The sequence below is a fragment of the Bos javanicus genome, chromosome 4, assembly GCF_032452875.1.
Source record: "Bos javanicus breed banteng chromosome 4, ARS-OSU_banteng_1.0, whole genome shotgun sequence".
Classification (NCBI taxonomy): domain Eukaryota; kingdom Metazoa; phylum Chordata; class Mammalia; order Artiodactyla; family Bovidae; genus Bos; species Bos javanicus.
In genome coordinates, this window is record NC_083871.1 from 47,246,251 (window position 1) to 47,266,308 (window position 20,058).

The 20,058-nt window shown below is 46.7% G+C and overlaps 1 protein-coding gene across 14 annotated transcripts in view; it reads right to left on the reverse strand.

Moving 5' to 3' along the window:
* ATXN7L1 (ataxin 7 like 1) overlaps positions 1–20,058 on the reverse strand; it is a 264,507-nt gene that overhangs the window by 3,897 nt on the left and 240,552 nt on the right. For 7 of the 14 annotated variants that reach the window (XM_061413935.1, XM_061413941.1, XM_061413946.1 and 4 more), the window contains 6 exons: positions 17,641–17,762; positions 15,870–16,175; positions 12,477–13,416; positions 11,682–11,747; positions 9,648–9,722; positions 4,191–7,709 (listed from right to left, as the gene is read on the reverse strand). In XM_061413935.1, the coding sequence (XP_061269919.1) occupies positions 7,668–7,709; positions 9,648–9,722; positions 11,682–11,747; positions 12,477–13,416; positions 15,870–16,175; positions 17,641–17,762 (1,551 nt within the window). In that variant the 3' untranslated portion in view covers positions 4,191–7,667. Of the gene's footprint in view, positions 1–4,190; positions 7,710–9,647; positions 9,723–11,681; positions 11,748–12,476; positions 13,417–15,869; positions 16,176–17,640; positions 17,763–20,058 lie in introns of those variants that run through there. The other 7 variants (XM_061413936.1, XM_061413937.1, XM_061413943.1 and 4 more) reach the window with 7 other exon arrangements.

Below are 20,058 nucleotides of genomic sequence, written 5' to 3' on the forward strand. Positions count from 1 at the left end.
TACCCAGAAAAGTTACAGAATTTTTTAAAATTGAGAGACCTTTTCCAGTGTTAGTGACCTTAGATCAGATTTGTGATTTCAACTGTCACAACAAATGCAGCACCTCTGAACTACTGGCTTCCAGCATGATTCTGCAATGATTCAGACTTGTCTGGGACTGATTGGGTGTTAGAGGTGTTTAGCTTCTTTACACCTTCCTCATTTACTTTTTGAGTTGAACGGCTTATGAAGATGTAATAAAGAGAAAATAAACTTATTGAAATACATTCCTGGGAACTTCGCTCAGTGACATGGATACCTTAAACCTGATGTTCTGGAATAGTCTCAGATCAGAAAGCAAGAGATAATCCACTAGGCAAGTAGTTATTGACGAATGGGAAAAATCAAAAAGGAGAAAAAATACTGTAGTATTGTAGAATTCCAGAGACCTGAGTAAAGCAACTAGGATATGCACAGAACTGTAAAATACCTTTATGGAAATGTCTACAGTGGCTTAGGAAGAAACATCTGTAGGTGTTTATATCTACAGGAGGCAAGGAACTACAATGGAAAAGAGAACCAGACAAGGGAGGACAGGCTTGCCCGTCAGCCCAGCTATGTGCTCTTGATACCTCATTTGACCTGTGTCTCAGTTTCCTCCCTTGCATTAGAGGGTCTTCAAGATTACTTCCAGGACTTCCCTGGTGGCCCAGTGGTTGAGATTCTGCCTTGCAAGGCAGGGACACAAGTTCCATTCCTGGTGGGGGAACTAAGATCCCACATCCACAAAGCAACTAAGCCCAAGCACCAGAACTACTGAAGCCTGTAGGACACAACTACTGAGCCTGCACACTGTAGAGCGCACACTGCAAGGAAAGATGCTACATGATCCCAGACTCCAAGCAGTCAAGTAAATAAATTTTTAAAAGATTACTTCCTGTTTTCACATTGATTCTCCAAGCTTATGACTAATTTTGAGAGAGGCTTCTCAGAGTTCCAGGATGTCTAGGCTCCTTTCAGAATGAAGTTAGAAGTCACCCAGGCCAGATCAGTGATGGATAGCCAGTCACAGACAAAGCTCAGAACCAAGGCATAAATGATGTCTTTCGTGCTAGATGCACTACACTGACATTTCGTGCCTATGGATAATAAAATTATACCTTTATGTGCAATGTCAATGGGCTTCCTCTGTTTTTTTCCTCTTCTGTACAAAAATATTCACACTTTAGCCTGAGGCAAAACAAGAAATGTGCCACGGTTTGCGTGAGAGTGTTGACTCCAAGGAGCCTTCCTCTGCCCTTGGTGTGCTCAAACAGCTCTCCTAGACTGTCATCTCCATGTTAGGGCTGTGCTTTGATCAGGAATCATAAATATGCTGTCAATACTGTGTGGCAATCCAGTTTCATTAGTAACTATTTCATTCTCTCTTTACTCTTCCCAAACTTCTTTTGAGATCTCAGGCACACCTGGCTTGCCCATGGTCACTGAGAAAGTGGAAGCCATCAGATGGGTATTCTCTAATCTTGCCCAGCAGTGAATCTAGAAGCTGACTTCTTCCCCTTTTCCCTGGAGGAAGTGTCCCCCTGACTACTGTTAAATTAATTAAACAAAGAGGCCATTAGACTGAGATGCTCTAATGCCCTAGGGGCCTATGTAAGCAAATCAGTACCTAAGTCTGTAAATGTCTCAAGGTTACAAAATCAAAATGCTAGGGACAATCAATCACAAATAGCCAACAAGGCTTTAAGCTATAGCCAATCAATACTTTCCTTCCACCCTTTCTTTATAAAAATCTCTCCCCAGCTCCTGTTGGTGGAGCTCCTAACCACTTCTGGTTTGGCACTGCCTGACTCGAATCCCATTTTTGCACAGATAAGCTCTTAAAATTTGTAATATGCCTTGGCTGATCTTTGTGCACCACAAAAGCTAATACCTCCACATATGTTCAAATTCACTTTCCTCTTGCCTTTTCAAAAATGTCCCTTTAAAAAAAAAAATTGGAACTTCCCTGGCAGTTCAGTGGTTAAGACTTCACCTTCCAATGCAGGGGGTGTGGATTTGACTCCCTTTTAGGGAGCTGGAATCCCACATGCCTTGTGGCCAAAAAACAAAAACTAGAAACAGAAGCAGTATTGTAACAAATTCCATGACTTTGGAAAATGCTCCACATCAAAAAAATCTTAAAAAAAAATCACCTCTTTTTTCTGCTTCTTCAACCTCTCCCTTCTATTGTCCCAGCCTCAGCAGCATATGAATCACAATCTGGACCCTTCTACTTTGAAAAACACAAGAAACAAAAAGAAACAAAATCTAAACACTCCCTTGTGCCTTTTAACCTTCTTAAGACTTGTCTACACAACTGAATTTCCTTCAGTCCCCTGACACTTCCACTTCATCATACCTGCTTTGCTATGATCACTCTATGTCCAAGTTGTAACCCTTAGAACATGTTGAGTATGAATTATTTGGAAAATGATGTAACTATGTTAGGTATCTTGAGAGGATATCATCTAGGATTTAGGGTGAGCCTTAAGTCCATGGACAGATGTCCTTATAAGAGAAAGGCCATAGGGAACTTGAAACCCAGGAGAATAGAGCAGAAAGCCATGTGAAGGAGGCACAGATGGGATTGATGAGTCTACAAGCCAAGGAATGCCAAGGATTGTAAGCCATCGCTAGAAACCAGAAGAGGCTGGGAAGGAATTTCCCCCACAGCCTTTGAGGGAGTGCAACCCTGCTTGATTTTGAACTGCTGGTCATCAGAACTCTGAGAGAAAGAATTCATGTTCTTTTAGGCCACCAAGTTATAGCAATTTGTTATGACAGACCTAGATTAATAGTCCCCAATGACCTCCATGTTGCAGTACCTCAGACTCAATACCGTCTCTCTCTTCCTTTTCCAACAGTAAACTCAGCTGACTCTTCCTCGCGTGAAGCATCCTATAGCCCTAGCTTCCAGGGAACTACTACCTGTTGGGTTCTCTCTCTTCTCTTTGTGAGTGCTTCCTCTTTGGGTTCTTTGTGAGCTTTTCTGTTCCCACCTAACCTCTAAATGCCTGCTCTTTTTCCCCTACATTCTCTCAAGTAATCACACATATACCTGTGGCTCTAAATATCATCTATATAACAAAGATTCCCAGATTGATGCCTCCAGCTTACCCCTGCTGAAAGCTCCCGTCATGTATATCTCATGCCTTCTTGACACAGCAGCTTAGCGGTTCCATGGTAATATCACACATGAACAAACGTAAACATGCAAAACATAATTCTTTATTTCCATGAAATGTTTCTTTTGCCCCCTCCCCAAATCCTGTTCTTCCTCTGGTTTTCTACTTCTGAAGAAATGGCATCTCCACCCAATACAATTGCTCTACCAGAAACCTGGGAGTCATTCTTTTCCTTACTCTTACATCCAATTCCTAAGCACGTCTCATCAATTTAACATGTAAAATGGATCTTGAATCCATTCACTTTTTTTAGTATATACTGTCACCATTCTGGAACCACATGAACACAATGTCTCACTGGGTATCTTGCAACAACTTCTGATGGATTCTCTACACAGCAGTTAGAGATCCTTCAACAGATCAGATCACATCATGCCCTTATGTAAAACCCTTCAAAGGATTCCCATTGAACTGAGCACAGAAATCTAAACTATGAGGCCTTTTGTGACCTTGCCACACCTTCTGTGCATCCTTTCCTTGCTCTGCCCACCCCTTTCCCTGTTCTGTCTTCCTTAGTCTTCAAGAATCTACCAGACTTTTCCCACTGTGGCCCAGCTCTGCCTGGGATTATCTCCCTGACACCGTCTTTCAGCTCACTTTCTCACAGGCAACTCCCTGATTGCAAACCACCCCCTCAATCCATTTTACATTGGTTTCTCCTGTTATTCTCTATCATAGAACTCAAATCTTTCTACCATTTGCCACAATCAGTAATTAGGCATTCCATCATGTATTTATGTACCGTCTGCCCTACCTGGGTGCCTTCAGAAAGCATCTGGGTCTGTATCTGTTTCTCATCACTGAGCAGAGTGCCTAGCTCAGAGGCAGCCACAAAAGGGATGCTCCATAAATATCTGTTGAATGAACTCTCTTCTACACCTTAAATGTGGGTTCTAGCAGGAAGGCTCGTCTGGTGAGGACACATACACCCAGAAGAATAAAAAGCAATACCCTAAATTTACATTTTATGAAAACCCAAAGACATTGATTTACAAACATATAAATTATTTTATTTACAAAGCCATGTTACAAAAAAAAAAAAAAAAAAAAAGCAAAAGCAAAAAAAAAAAATACAATCGCTCACTGGAGAATGTCTCCAGGCCTGGTGCTGCACCACGGCAGTATCAATAGATACATGTTTGTTCTTTCCTTTTTAAAACTGTAAGCCATAGAATTTACTATTTACACCTACTTTAGACATTTATTCTGCTTACAATATCACAGGCATGGAATGAATTCTATCTGATAGTGCTAATACATAAAGGTGCGGGACAAAGAAGGAAAATACTTAGTGTTACAAAATATGGATCATAGAAAAGAAACCCACTCCACAAGTGTGGTATTTGTTTAGAATGTTTGGACATGCTTTCTTCAAAATTTCTGGAAAAGGTTCTAAAATTGGTAGTAGGAAAGGACAAATGAGCAGGTGCAAATTCTCCTCTGTGCAACAACAGTTATTGAATATACCCCATGACTGACCAGCTACATAAAACCCACAGAGTTTTGTTAAAGTGCCATGGGCTGACAGCATAACAAAATAGAAGGTGTAAATAGAAAATTTCTTTTTTTCCTTTTTTAAAACAAGAGTTCACTGAGAATCAGCAATAATAGAATATGCTGTATAAACTATTCTCTACAAAGGTTGATCAGCATTATTTACAATTGGTACATTGATACAAAAGAAGGCATACAAGTTATCCAGGTCGCTTTTTTTTTTATGGCTGACAGGTCTATGCATTGCGTTACGCTTTAACAACCAGAGCTTTCGAGCCTCTATGGCTGGCGACAAGTCACAAGATCTTCAGGCAGATGGGGGTGTGTGCAGTCAAGGGGCTAGGAGAGAGGGCTGAGTGGGGTGTGCAGAACAGAAGTACCCAAAGGATATTCCCCCAATAATGCTTTATAGGCTGGTCCAGTTGAACTCCATCCAAACAAACTGAAAGAAAACCTTTTATTTGCATTCCATTTTTCAAGCTGTGAGTTTTGAATACATCATTATAAAGTAAACCTGTAGCTGACTGTGAAGGAAGAAACACCGTGGGTTTTCCCTTTTTGCTCAGTTTCCAGAAATGTCCTCACCTTGGTCAGAGCCAGTCTTTCACCAAGTAAGCAGCATTCAGTGGGGAGCCTCTTTATTCCAGCTTGCAATTCAAGATGTAGAGAGCTAAAATGTTTAAAATCCATTGAATTGCTCCTTTAGTCCCTGTCGAGACATTATTTCTCAGAAGCAGCCACTTAATCTCTCAACCTTTGTTTTCCCTCTTGAGTGTAAGAGTTTGTAAATCAGAGGGTTATTTTGTTGCTGAGATTTTTTTGTTTTCACTCCTGCAAGTATTACAACTCAAAATAAATTATTTAAAAAAAAAACAACAGACTTCTAAAACTGAACAAGACGAAAATTGTGCAAAAATAACAAAGATATGTACATACTTTTCAGTCTGAAGAAATGTACAATAAAAACATAATTCAAAGAACATTTTAAAAATATAAACATTGCTTCAACTTTCCTAAGTTTCATATTGTTTCTGAAACTATTCTGGTCAGTTAGCTCTGTAATATAGTAAAACATAAATTATTACAAAATTAACACTATAAAAATTTACTTTAAGAATATCTTCTAAACTTTTTTCAAAGGGTCTAACCTTGTTTATAATTTCTTAAACATTTATAAGTCTTAAAATCTGCCTTAACCTTTTTTTTTTTAAAAAGAAAAAGTAACAATCTTCCCTTCAATTTGCAGTCTTTTTTTCCCAAGATGGAAATAAACCAGCATATAAGTGCACTTTTAACACTGTAGAAATAAAAATGAATTCATCTGAACTAATGTCCTAGTACCTAATATCAACTCCTGATTTTTAAAAAAATCATTTTATATTAAAAACTTTAGTAATCCTATTAAGAAACACTGTCAGTGCAATTCCATTGATGCAAATCACTCCGTTTGCCTCCCGTCTTTGCAAAATCCAATCATATGGTGAAATTTAACAGTAGTCTGATCTTTGGGTTTGGAGGGAATGGGAAAGAAAACTTTAGGGTAGGGATGAGGGTTTACATCCAGCGGCAAAACTGGCATTCATATCTGACTTACGGATGAAGCAAAAACTCCTAGTATCTCTTCCATTATACTGTACACAAAGTTACATGATTCATAGCACAGAACACCTATTTTTATATGGGGAATTCCTTTCCTGATTACAATTCCCAATTAGAGCTTATGGTATTGTTTCTTTCAGAACTCCAGTGTGAACAGTTTTGTAGCTGCAGGCCTCTGGCTTCTCCCTTCTGGCTCTTCTCCATAAGTGGTGGCCTTACCATTCTTTCCTGGGTGGCTTGTTGGAATGGGGGCCTCTGGCCAAGGGCATCGTGGTGGGTGGGCAATGCTAGTATTTATTCTCAACAGGGGTTTGGCAATTAACCCTCCATAGCAGTTTTCCCTCAAGCCCTTTCTTCTGGCCCTGCTTTTCTCCTCGTCAAACCCCAGAGGGCAGCTTGAGAACTTCCACAGCCCTGGGTACCGTTCCTCCTCCTGAGTGGCTTCCTGAGGGCTTGTGCCCCTTTCCCTGGAATTCTTCCCCCCAGTGACTTGCTCGGCTTTGTGCCCTTGGACACGGTGCTCTGGGAGGGATTGTGTAGCATGGAGGCCTAACAAGCTCAGATGATCACAGTTACCCAATTTCCACCATCTTTTGAGGATGTCTTTTCCTACCCCCACACCATTCTTCCTGCAACCCTGTAGGTCTGTTCCTGCCCCTGTCCCTAACCCAGTACATCTGTGAGCTGCACAGCTGCACAGTGGTACTGAGTGAGCCCCATCATTAAATGCTGCTGTTCTCAACTTTGCATCTGGTTCCTGCTATTCTGCTTCCCTAGAAACCTGATGGGGACACTTGGCCCGCCCTCCAGCTCTCTGCTCCCCAAACACAGGCTGCTCCCCAGCAAAGCTCCTCCCCCATCAACACGCTGTCCAGAGGGGAGATACGAGAGCCTGTTCCTCTGATGGCCAGTGGGGACCCAGAGAGTGGCAGGCAGGACGGGACGGGAGGGAAAGATGGAAGAACCCAAGGAAAGGAGCACTGAACGTGCTCAAGTTCAAGAGTTTCAGATGAGGCCAACCAGGAACAGACATTCTGCAATGTCTGCTCTTGTGGCTGGAGCAAAATGATGCAGTAGCAGCATCAGAAGCTAGATGAGTGACTCCAAACTTGGAAGAAGGTATACACATGGCAAATGAAAGAACGGAAACAAAACACTGGTACTTGTTTTCTGTAAATCTCAAATTCACGTTCTTTTGCCTTTTTTTCCTCAAAACTAAAAATTGGTCAATTAAAAAAAGAAGAAAGGCCAGAGCCACAGGTAGGGCACAGGAAACAGACTCTCCCCCACTGCCCACTCCCCTCCCTCTTCTGGCTGGGGTGGGATCCCGTGGCCAGGCATTGGTTTGGAATTGGCTTCAGAGTCTTGTTATGGAAGAGTCCTTATCCTGCCCGTTCTGTTTGTGTTCTTCTAGGAAAGAAAAGAAAAAAGAAAAAGCTTGTTTCAAAAACATACATTTGGGGTTACCTACAAGAGTTCAAAAAGATAGCCTCATTTCCTCATCTATAATAAAAAGGACACCATGCCACTTCCTGCATTCAGCAAAAGCCAGCTGTGATGAGCAAATGAGGTGACTGAAGTAAAGGACTCGGTAAATGGAAGGTAGCCACAAAGATCCCAGCTGTGGAGGAAAGCACAGGAACAAATCCTGGAGATTAACGGGGCTCCTCTCCAGGAGGGAGGACCAGGATAGCTGATCTGTCTTCATTTTTGTTTTGTTTTTCTGTCCATCTTTTCCTAACTAACCCCCAGAGAGCATGGAGAATTACCCAAGGAAGAAGTATAGTGCTGGGTTAGGCATAAAGGCTTTGAATATATAGGTTTGGTTCAAGTTCCTTCACCTTCATCTGCAAAATGACATTTTGTCCCCAACATGACCAGTTTGTTAAAAGGTTGAAACGTATGTAACGTATGTGAGGGGCAGAGCACAGCATCTACAGAGGAAGAGCTCAACAAAAGAGAGGTGTTGGTGTTATTGCTACATTCAGTTAGGCTGTCTGTTAAACCCCGCTGTGGGTTTCCAGCTGGTGTGCCTGGAGCTGGTGAAGGCACAGGTGCCTGCGAAGGGTCAAAGTGGAGTCTCCAGGCACACCTTGCAACCCGTTCAGGAGGCCTGCTATCAACAGGCAGATTCCTGGAGCCCTTCCTTCACCCTAGCACAAAGGATGGGCTGCAGGTGCTCAGTGCAAACCCCACCACAAGTGACTCAAACTGGTGGAGATGCACTCCCTGATCTGAGGATACAAAACTGTTCCCTATTAACCTTCACCCACACTCCACCCAAGGTTTGTGGGGAAAGACCAAAGGCCAAAGTACAGAAAAACACTGTAATTTTGTATCTGACACATATGGCACTTTTAAGACAATGTAATAGCCATACACATATTTTTTCCCATCATGTACAACCCTTCCTGGCCTCCCCAGGACGTGCACACACTCCACTGGAGAAAATCACATCTACACTGTTTACACACCTCAAGTTTATAAAAAAAAAAAAAAACCTCTTAAATCTACCCTGAACAGTTCCACCATGAAACCACATCCTGAAACCACATAGCTACAGCTCATCAGAAGCCTCGAGAAAGTGCTGACCAATGTCTGCCAAGAGTAAGGCTTGTTAGTCAACAGCATCTTATTTAACTTTCACAGCGACCTCAGAAGGTAGGTGTCGATTTTGCCATTTAACATATGAAAAACCTGAGACTCAGAGAAGTAATCCGCCCAACATCATGCAACTGCTAACAGTAAATGGAGAAGGCAATGGCAACCCACTCCAGTACTCTTGCCTGGAAAATCCCATGGGTAGATAGGTAGGCTGCAGTCCATGGGGTCGTGAAGACTCAGACACAACTGATCGACTTCACTTTCACTCTTCACTTTCATGCATTGGAGAAGGAAATGGCAACCCACTACAGTGTTCTTGCCTGGAGAATCCCAGGGACGGGGAAGCCTGGTGGGCTGTCGTCTATGGGGTTGCACAGAGTCGGACACGACTGAAGCGACTTAGCAGCAGCAGCATTAGCAGCTAACAGTAAAAGCTAGCATTTGTGTGTTAGGGCTCAGGCATTTTGTAGAGGCTTTATGTCAATAAATTAATTTAATCCTCACAAAAGCCACATGAGATAGGGGTCATAATGAGCCCATCTTACAGACGAGGAAACTCAAGCACAGAGAAATGAGGTAACTTGCCCAAAGGCACACAACCAATTACCAGAAGGCCTAGTTTTAGACTCCGGGCAGCCATTTTCTTAACCGGAGATGAGATGTGAACCAGGGTCTGACCCCACAGCCCACGTTCTTTCCACCCTGCTGAAGACCCTATGGACTTCTGCCCCCCCAGTAACTTACCGGTCGGCTGTGTCCTGGGCTGGATATGCTTGAAGGACTGGATTGTGACAAAGCTAGGCTGCTATTTTTCCCAACCTGAAAGACACCAGTGAAGCCTTCCTCAGACACGGGCGTCAGCTGGGGACAGACTCCCGGATACTACGAGTCGCGAGGGGAGAGGAGGAGGCTTCATGGCACCTCGCAGGCCCTCCTCCTGTGGTGTGGAACTCGTGTTTCCACCTTAAACGTCAGAGAAAACGGGATGTTTCAGGGGGCCTCCACCACGCCCCTCATCCCAGAGGGAAAACTGAGGGGAACTCTCAAGCCGTTTCCCAGATGTGCAGACTGCAAGTTTTCTGGAGGATGCCCAGTTTTCCCACCTATGACTGCAGTTCCTGACCCATCTCGTCTCAGGCCCAGACTCCGTTGGACTGGCTGAGAATGAATACCTGCGTCTTTTCTAAGTTTTCCCAGCACACTCCACGTCGTTAAGAAATACGGCAAGAGGCACAGCTTAAGCCCAGGCCTTCCTAACTTCCCCCCGGGGCGTGTGGGCGTGGCCGTCGTGCTCGCGGTGGGCGGCGCCCTCAGGGGAGGAGCTCCGCGCTACTCGCCTTTTCATAGACACCTGCCTTACCTTCGCAGTCTTGTTTTTTTGTTCAATTTAGTATCTCCGTGGCAAATTCTGGGGCCTTACAACTACCAGATACAATTAAATAGATCCCCTATTGGTCCCCAAAGCATATTTTACCTTGAATTTCTCACCCTCATGCCACGTCTTGCCCAGTCTCCTAAGAGATTCCAAAGGCCTAAGATTTCCCCAAGGGCTTCCCGAAGGGCTTTCCCCAACACCTGGAAATCACCGGTGGTGACCCTGGACAAAGCCTTTTCTTAATGGCCTGGTGACAAGCACCCAGACATCAGCTGCAATAGAGAACCAACATTGACTAGCTCCAAGGCAGCCATTACATTCATCCACTCTTTTTGATTTCCCTCCTGATGAGCACTCTATCTGATGGAGGCTTGTCTGCTCCTTTCACCACTGGTTTTGACTAATTCAGCGTGCTTACAAAACATTTCATATGGTCCTGCATCAAAGAATCAACAGTGCCACATTTACTCAAGACAGAGGCACTCCACCCATACAGAGGTACTCCATCAATAGAGACAGAGATGAAAAGTCCAGACTCCAGAGGCAAACCGCCTGGGTGTAAATCCCAGCCCTAACTTACTCACTGTGTGACTTTGGGCACATTATTTAACCTTCCTGTGCTTGGTTTACTTATCTGTAAAATGGGGGTAATAACAGGTGAAGATTAAATGAATATATGAAGGGCTTGGACCAGAGCCCAGGCCATTAAGTAAAAGTTAGCTGCTAGAACTTCATTGAAAACAGGTGGCACTATAGCCTTGCTGCTCAGTTTGTGGCCAGCACACCAGTGCAGCAGCACTGCCTGGTGTCTGTTAGAAATGCAGACTCTCAGGATCCACCCCAGACCTGTGGATTCAGAATGTGCACTTTATTGAGAATCCCCTGGTGATTCATGTGCACATTCAAGTTTAAGAAGCCCTGGATCTGCCCTCCATCCTGAGACCTGGAGGTGGCATGGGCGAGCAGTTATTAGTTTCAGGGTGGGGGTGCCCGGTGGGTTCTGGTCCCTCTCCTCAGCATCCCTGCAACTGCAGATGAGTGCAATTGTCTGGGCCCTAATGAGAGGACCTATGTACCCCTTGCAAACGTGGCCTTGGGTTGCAGCTTGTCTGGCCCTTGAGATCCAAAATTGCTTTTCTCCCATGTTTGCTTGTGTCTTGTGAATCCCCCTCAAGAGTTTCTCTTCATGAGGTTTTAACAAGTCTCACACAAAGATGATGAAAACCATGAAAACATCTTTTAAACAACTGCCTCGCATGCCTCCAAAACCCTCACTCCCAGGCAGGGCTGGAGCCCGTTGAATTCTGTCAGCCTGGGGCTGCTGGTACAGTCCATGCACACTGTCCTGCGAGGTCCCTCCCACTGGACTCAGCTCGCAGAGGCCCCAGGCAGCCCCTCCCTACCTGTGCTCCTTCCTCTACACACAAATGACACCGGAGTTGGGCGGGAGGGTTTCCTAAACAGCAATCCTGGCCAGAGAAGAATGGGGAGACTTGAGGATGAGAACAGGGCTCCAGGGAAAAAACATGTGTTCTTCATGGACCACATCCCATTCCCCCAAGCTTCCCTCACGACACCCTCATCTGTGTGTAGTGGCCTGGAACACTTCTGTGCCAGGTGGTGTGAGCTGCAGTGTTGCTTCAGGAAGTAAAGAGTTATCTTAGGAGTAGGGAGCCTGGTAAAGTGAGAAGCACAGCACCCCACCCCACCAGGTGGGACCCAGGTCATTATGTATCCTGCTAGGCCCCGGGTTCTTCCTAAGGGGATGCCAATAGATCAAACTGCTTGGCAACAGAACTCTTCAGTGAAATCATCCAGACTGACAATAGAGCGAGGTGGGGAGCTCAGAATCTCTCTGTGCCTTAGTCTGCTCATCTATAAAGTGGTGATTACAACAGCGTCAACTGTGCTGGGCTATTGTGAGGATTAAATGAGGTGATACTCATACAGGACTCGGAACAGCACCTAGCACGTAGTGGATACTGTACAAAGTGTCTGTTACATAAACTTCTCTCAGAGCAAGGGGTGGAATCACCTAGACGGAGATCAAGGAGGGGACTCATGCTTGTGTTACCTGTCTGGGCCACCTGTTTGGACCACTTGGCTAAACAGGGGTGGGGGGAGGGGGCGCTGCCCGGTTCCCCAACCCCCCCTCCCTGGGCAGTGCCAGGAGGCTCCTGGAAGGACGGGCCCCTTACCTGCCGAGAGGAGGTGCTGTTAACGGGATCGGGCACCGGAGCAAGAAGGCTGGGCGGGTTCTTTCTGTGAACGCTATTCATTCCAGGCATTTTAGTGATTTTACAGGCTTTGCTACTAGAACTTGAGTTCTTACGCTTTTTTCCTTCTGATTTGTCAAAAGAGAGGGGCAGAGAAGACACAGCATTGTGTGAGGCCAGAGAGAGGTCCCCTGCAAGGGTGGGCACAGAGAGGGGACAGGAGTCACTGCTGCCGCCCCCAGAGCCCACGTGTCTCACTAGGTCCGTGGGGCCGCCAGGCAGCGAGGTCCGTCCTGAGGGCTCCAGTTTGGCACTGAGTGGGCTCACCCCATTGTTTGAGTTGTGCACAGACAGACTGTTATAGGGAGGGGCCGCCTGATAGGAGTTCAAAGCAGAACTGGCATTCAAAACACAGTTCTTTTTGTGGGGCCCTGACAATGGGGAGGCGAGGGATGTCTGCAGGGGTAATGAGGAGGAAGAGGAGGAAGTCGAAGACTGCGGCTTCCTCTTTTTGTTACTTGGAGACTCGTCGCTACGGGCGGACAGGTCTTTGACTTTTGAGGATTTGCTGGTTTTGGTTTTGGATGGCTTGTGGGATGGGGAAGCGATGACGGCTGGTATCGGGGACACGGCGGGTGGGGCCTTGAAGGTTGAGTCCATGATGCTGAGGGTTGCGGCCACATGAGGGAAAGCTGTGGTGTGTGACATGAGGGCGCTCGGGTCCGGCGATGTCACAAAAGCTGCATTTGAGAGCATGGCTGATGTCATTATGTAAGAAGAGGTGAGTCTCGAGCTGATGGGAGCTGAAGGAAGATACACAGCACTGGGGTTGCTGAAAGGCTGTAAAACGGATGCTGGAACAGGGGTGGTGAGGTGGGCTGCTGGCGAGGGCATGGGGCTATCTGCCGCAGGAGGGATCTTCCTAAACGTGAGAGAAGAGTGAAAGAGAAACAGTGAGAAATAGGCTTCGCATTGCTCCAGAAGCTCGATTAAGTGTGAGCATCAGGGCTACAGAGAAAACCCTGGTGGAAACCAGACTATGGAAAATGAAGCCTTGAAGGATGGCGGAATCTGATTTATGGCCCTTCCCTATGGTTTCCCCCCATTGCAACATCCGGCAAGCTAGTTTTAATCACTTTCAGGTTTTCAGATCCTTTTCTCCATGCTTGGCTATTGGATAATGGCTGATTTGGGTTCCCGAATAAAAGGCGAATGTTAATTAGAATAGAAATTGCCCCCACAGTATCCCCCTGTTTTCTTGCCCCTGGCAGTGATGAAGGTGATTTTTAATGAGAGGTGGTCATTTCACACTTAGGTCCTGGCTTGAAGAAGGGTGAGGACGGGGCTGTGCCACCTGCACATGGGGGCCAGAGCATCCCCCCGTGCCCCTGCAGCCTCTGCCCCTCCCAGCCTCCACACCCTGCTCTTGACTGGAGTCACCCCTCTCCTCACAGGCCAGTCTGCCCCTGCATGTGCTGTCTACAGTCTCTGGTTACCCTGTAGAGAGGCACTTCTACATTTGTTCCTCTTCACCTTGCTCTGCCTCCCCACTCACTCAGGAGCTATCACTGGGGTATGGCTGTTCTTCAGCAGGTCTTCCTGTCCCCGGGTTAAGAAGTAGGGAAGGTAGAGGAATCCTTACAGATCCAGAGAAGGGGATCAGGAATTTCTAGTTTGTTCTGAAAGTAAATGCAGGAGAACACATGAATGGGGGGTCCTTCCTGAAAGCTGGAGTGGGGGTACCTGGGAAAAAAACTCTCTGCCTCCTACACTCTGTGGAGCCCAGGCCAGCACCAGGTAGAGGGTCGCCCTGGGAGTCTCCCCACAAACTCCATCTTTTGACTCATGATGGAAACAGTTTCTTCTTCCAAGCTGTTGCCTTGGTTCATGTTGCTACTACTCTGGGGACCAGGAGGAGCATGGGGGTTCGGGGTCACCATGTCTGACTTTTCAGGAAAGGATACAGACCTCAAGAGAGAGGAAACTCATCTCAGGAGCCAGGTGCGTATTTTCAAACAGGTTCTTTCCTGTTTCTCACCTTGCTCACCCCTCCCTGTTTCTACTGGAAGTCATTTTCCATGTAGCTGGGGCTCCCCAGAAATTAGGAACTAGCTCTGCCTCTTGGAAAGCAGCACTTGAAGGCGGGCAGGTGTGAGACAGTGCCTCCCTTCAGCAGCAGGACAAGGCAGGGAACTCTGGAAAGAGGCCCTGCTGAGGAGGACATGCCTCTCCTAGCCCTGCACTCTCCGAGGATTCCGTTTTCTGCCTGCAATTTGGTGAGGCCCATGGCGTCCATCTCTAGGGTGGAATCCAGGGGGATCCTTGAATACACAAGTGCAGTGTCCTCGAAATCATCAGACTGAGATCCAATATAGGAGAAAAATGTTGCCAAACTCAGAGTGGCCATAATGGTGTTTGAAAAACCTATTTTCTCTCAAGCCTAAAGAGGGGAAAAGATGCTGTCAACACTAAACAAGGGCTCCATTAATAGTACTTGTTGCAATGAATGAATGACTGAATGAATGGATGGATGGGTGGATGGTGGATGGGTGAGCGGATGAATTCTCAGCAGCAATACAACAAAGCATGCCAGCCAAGGACTCCCATAAATCAGATGAGAAAGGCCTAAACACACCCTTAGAACTGTCTGGCACTGCACCACCCCTCTCTAACAGCACCAGGGCCCATTTCTCAGAGGGTGCAATGTCCGCACACCACATCATCTCTGCTGGCTGCCACCTCCTGTGGTTCTCCAGGCATCCCACTCAATCTTTCCTTCACTCAAGTTTTGTACCAGCTAAAATATGGGTAGGAGTCCATATGGGCAGGGTTCTGGCAGTTACTTGTAATAAAAAGTTATTTACAAATACCAGATGGCTCATTTAGACAGGGCCCCAGTCGATGACCATAAGCGGGATCCATCTGAGCGTCCTGATCCGGTATTTCCCCATTACAGAGTCTACACTGAGGTTTCAGCCTGTGCTGACCAGAGCTGAAGTCCTCAGCCTGCTGACAGTCCTGGCTGACACTCAGCACTGGGATGGGTGCTATTTTTCTGCATACTTCCTACTTCTTCCCTTCCTCCCCCCACTCATCTTAAGTGGACAGCAGAGGCAGGAGGGGCAAAGGGGCAGGGGGCAAAGCAGGGTGAGGGGCATGTGGCAGCTCACTGTCCCTGGGAACCGCTTCCCCCACGCTAGACAGTTCATGTGCTTTTCAGGTGCCAAATGGCAGTGGATTTCAGCTTGGTGGGCTGTGTCCCAGTTGCAGCTTTGCACGCTGGCCTAGGGAAGTCCCATACAAAAGCCCCCAGATGCGAATAAATTACAGTGCCCATCCTCCCCTGCCGGCTGGCACGGAGATCCAGATGCTGACCTGGCTGAAAGAGAATACTGTGTTGGCGTCTCCTGATGCAGAGTTAAATGCTTGTTAAAGAAAAAAGAGTCTTGGCCGTTCCTTTTCTTCCTAATGTCTTCCACGCCCCCATCGGCTGCCATCCCTCCAGGTTCGGGCCCGTCGGGGCCTGGGGTTTGGGCAGCGAGGTTGAGAGGGCAGCGGGGTGCTACGCTCTCCAGAGTTGACACCCAGGCAGCCCCAATGTTGCTCAGTGACAGCAGATTTGTTAGGCAAGTCCTGAAAAGGGGGGAGGGACCTGATGCCCTGTGGCTCGGGTTTCTGTGCCTGAGGAGGAAAGGAATATGGACTTGAGCTGACAGGACACCAGGCAGCGAAATACAGATCAACACATTCCTTCCACGTGTCCGGGACTAACACTTCCACAACACAGGAGAGCACAGAGCTGCAGGTCACCAGGGCCAGCTGCCATGCTGGGGGACCCGCGCACAGGGTTCAGTCACCCGACACCAGGAATATGGGAACCCCGCATGCAGCCCGTCGGGTGCCGCTCAGAAAGGACACAGGTAGAAAATGGGTGCCCTTGAGACACACTGGGCAGTCACTTAAGTGAGAAGAAACCATCAGCTTCTCTTGTGGCCCTTTCCTACTTCACAGGAAGTGTCAGTGTGTCGTCCTAAGTCTGCTCGGAGAGCTTACAGCATGCTCGGTGGGGCTTGCTTCTAGATGTTCTGGAAGCTCTCAGGGTGTCGTGGTGAATAGGGGCTGAGGGGCCATCACTGGGAGAGAGGAGGCGACCTGGGAGCAGGCAGGTTTCGAATGCTCTTCCCATCCTACCCTAGTACCTAGTACTGTTTCTCGGGAATGCCTTCCCAGCCTTTCGTGGGCTTCGCTGAGCAGGCTGAAGGGTTCGATGTTGGCTTTCCTGGACTGTCTGGGCCTAGAGCTGAGGAATCCACGATTCTACAGATTATGAGATCTTAAAAGCTCACCTTTGCAGGAGCAGGGGGGCTGGAGATCACCAGGGGGTCAGCCTGGCATTACCAAGTGTCCAGAATGGCAGTTCCTTAGGTGCTGTGCTTTGAGAGGACCTAGCGTGTCACTCTGTACAACAGCATTGTATTTCCCTAAGTCAAGAAGGCTTTTTCCCTTTTTATAAATCTATTAAAATGTAAATACAGAGAGGTGTTGGAGAATAAAAAGACCATAGAGAAATGGAACATAAGTTCAGTTTGGGGTACAGAAAAGTATGTAGAGAGGTGAGGAGAGAGTCCTAGGGAGGTGGGAAGGGCCAAAGACAAGCTTAACCAACTTGGCAACATGGTCCTGGATCTGCCCTGTTGGCCACGCTGTGTAGTTTTTCATAGGACATTAAACAATTACAAATTGGTCAATAACGATTACGAAAGTTTCAGTATCCATATCTAGCATTAACATTACAAACAGAAGGATATTCTTAATATCATTAGATAGTCTTAGTTACGGCAAAAAAGGCCCTTTAACACTGTTAAATAAACAAGGTCTTATCTAATACCTTTCCATTTAGTTAGAAGATTACCAACACAAAAGTCATCTCCAAAGAAGATAAAACATACCACACATCGTAGTTGTCTCTGAAAAACTACAGGCAAGCCACCAAGAGGGGCTGACGTTCAGGAATTGATCATGAATTCTGATTTCAGAATCATTTCATTCAATAAAAAAGCCAACTAGGGACATTCATTTAGAAAACTGGGCTCAGAGGGTTGTGGGGCAGCTCAAATCTCATATTGCACAAAAACTGCTTACTTACTTCCACATCTGTGAATTCAAGTGTTTTTCTACCATGGAGTTTAGTGCGACTCGAAAACGATCCCATCTTCTATCAAACACATAGTACCCTCGTCCCATGAGGCGACTCCCAAATGAGCAAAACTGTGAGGGGAAAAAACCACATTTTAAACTTGGATTACAGGTTAATACGCTAATACAAGCCACACAGAGACAAATAACATTTACATAAAAACACACAGGGGTATAGTTTTCCTCAAAATAAAGAAGCAAATAGTACCGAAGCCAAAAATATTTCTGTGTGAGCTCCCAGATTTTCTGCAGAACCTCACAGGGTGAGTCAACAATAGTGACATTCAATCGTCTGTGGCACTGAGGGTTACCTTCTCCATCCCGGGGACTGAGCCAGCACTTTCAGTTGAAAAAATAAACAAACCAACAGCAACAGTAGCCAGGACACTTTTTCAGCACCATGGGCCGGTCATATCAGCCATCTTCTCAAGGAAGCTGGGCTCCCCTGCTTCCCATCACAGGAATGGCAACAGCTGGTTCTAAGGTTCTCCTGTTGACAGATCATACCTTTCCCATCTGTTGTCAACAGAGCCACTTCCCTTCCAGCTGGGCTGAACCCCTTCCTCTCCTGGTGTCAGCCTCATCTCCCCTCCCATTAGCACTGCCAGGCTGCCTGGGACATGGCCACTGCCGCTGAGCTCTCTGCTGCTGCTTCTCTGGGCTGTGTCCAGTTCTCCCCTCCCTCAGAGCCTGAACGAAGACTCACCTTCCAGTCACCTTTCTCTGACTTACCTTGCCACTCTGAACTCCCACAAACCCCTATACACACTTCAGTACCTTCCACCTGGGAACAGCTATGTGGCTGTTCTGTGTGACACTGAATGCTTCTGTGGCGGTCTTGATGACTGCAAGTGTCTAAAGGCCACAGACCCCCACTCCTTCTTACTCCTCAGTATGAGGCTAGTAGGGATTTAGGCTAAAGGATGGACTATAGAGATAAGGTCCTACACAAAGTGTTCAGAGTGAACTCACACTTTGAACACAGGGCTGAAACATGAGCAGTTAGACGGTTAATAAATGTCATTTGGTGATGATGTTAGGACACCCAGAAGGCCAGCAGACAGAAATGCAAGAAGGTGACATTTGGCTGGTCAGAGCTCAGGCAAGTTTGCAAGTGACTCTATAACTCAAATGCAGCTCCTCTCCCTCCCCCAGGCCTCTCCCGGCAGCTCCCTGGCCTCCGTCCCAGACACAGTGCTGGGCTGGCACTCATTCCACAAACGCTTCCTGGAACCAGTCTTTGGAACAGTTCTCAGGAGGAAATGCAAGACCTTCCCTTTGTTTTGTTTCTGCTTATGTTTGGGGGTCGGTGGGCAGGGGTTGCACTAAAATCTTGCCACCCATCAAATCTGGTATTCCTGATGAAAAACTCTTTTCCGCACATTAAGTGCTTACTGGCCAAGCCAGAAAACATACAAAGGGAGTTCTCCCACATGGAAGCTGGTCCCCAACAGAATATAGGCACTGGTCCAGGTCCAGACATCTTTTCTTCCTTCGTCTCCTTGCTAAAGACACCCCAAACGAGGGTTCATTACAAAAACTGATTTAATGTATCAGTTGGCCATGAAAGAAAGGACAAAGCAAAGAAACAAATCCATGGCCTTTCCATTTAAATCAGCAAAACATGAAGGGCACACAAATCTGCCAGGCTCCGAGTTGAGCTAATCCACTGTAGCTTGGCATCATGTCATTTGGACAGAGATCTTGATGTGCTCCAGAGTCTGGCCTTCTGGTAGAGAGCCCTGTCTCACTTTCAGACTTGGAAGCTGGAGGCCTCTTAACTGTCTGTGCTACCTATGTCTCTAGTTCGATAGAGATGCAAGGCTCAGCGCCCCAGAGGCTCCTGTTCTTGATCGCATATGGTGCCCCAGGCAGGGCTGTAGCTCCTTGAGGCATGGGCCACTGTGGCAGACTCTACTAGTTGCCAAGCTCATCAACTGCCATCTCACCCCTAGCTCTCCCTGTTTTTTCCTGGCTAAGAGAACCATGTTTTTGTTCCGATATCTGGCATGGAGCAGTGAGCAGGAAAGGTGGGTTTCTTCCCAGAACCCTGGGATGAATCATGGCTGGGATCATCCTGTGTGCTGTTTTAGTTGCTAAGTCATGTCCGACTCTTTGCGACCCCATGGACTGTAGCCTGCCAGGCTCCTCTGTCCATGGGATTCTCCAGGTAAAAACACTGGAATGGGTTAGCATTTCCTTCTCCAGGGGATGTTCCTGACCCAGGGATCAAACCCGCATTTCCTGCATTGGCAAGCATTTTCTTTACCACTGAACCAAATAGGAAGCCCCATCCTGTGTTCCTACAAGCCTATCCTCTGCCACTGATTGGTATAGGGGTGGGCATGTGACCTACTTCTGGTGGGTG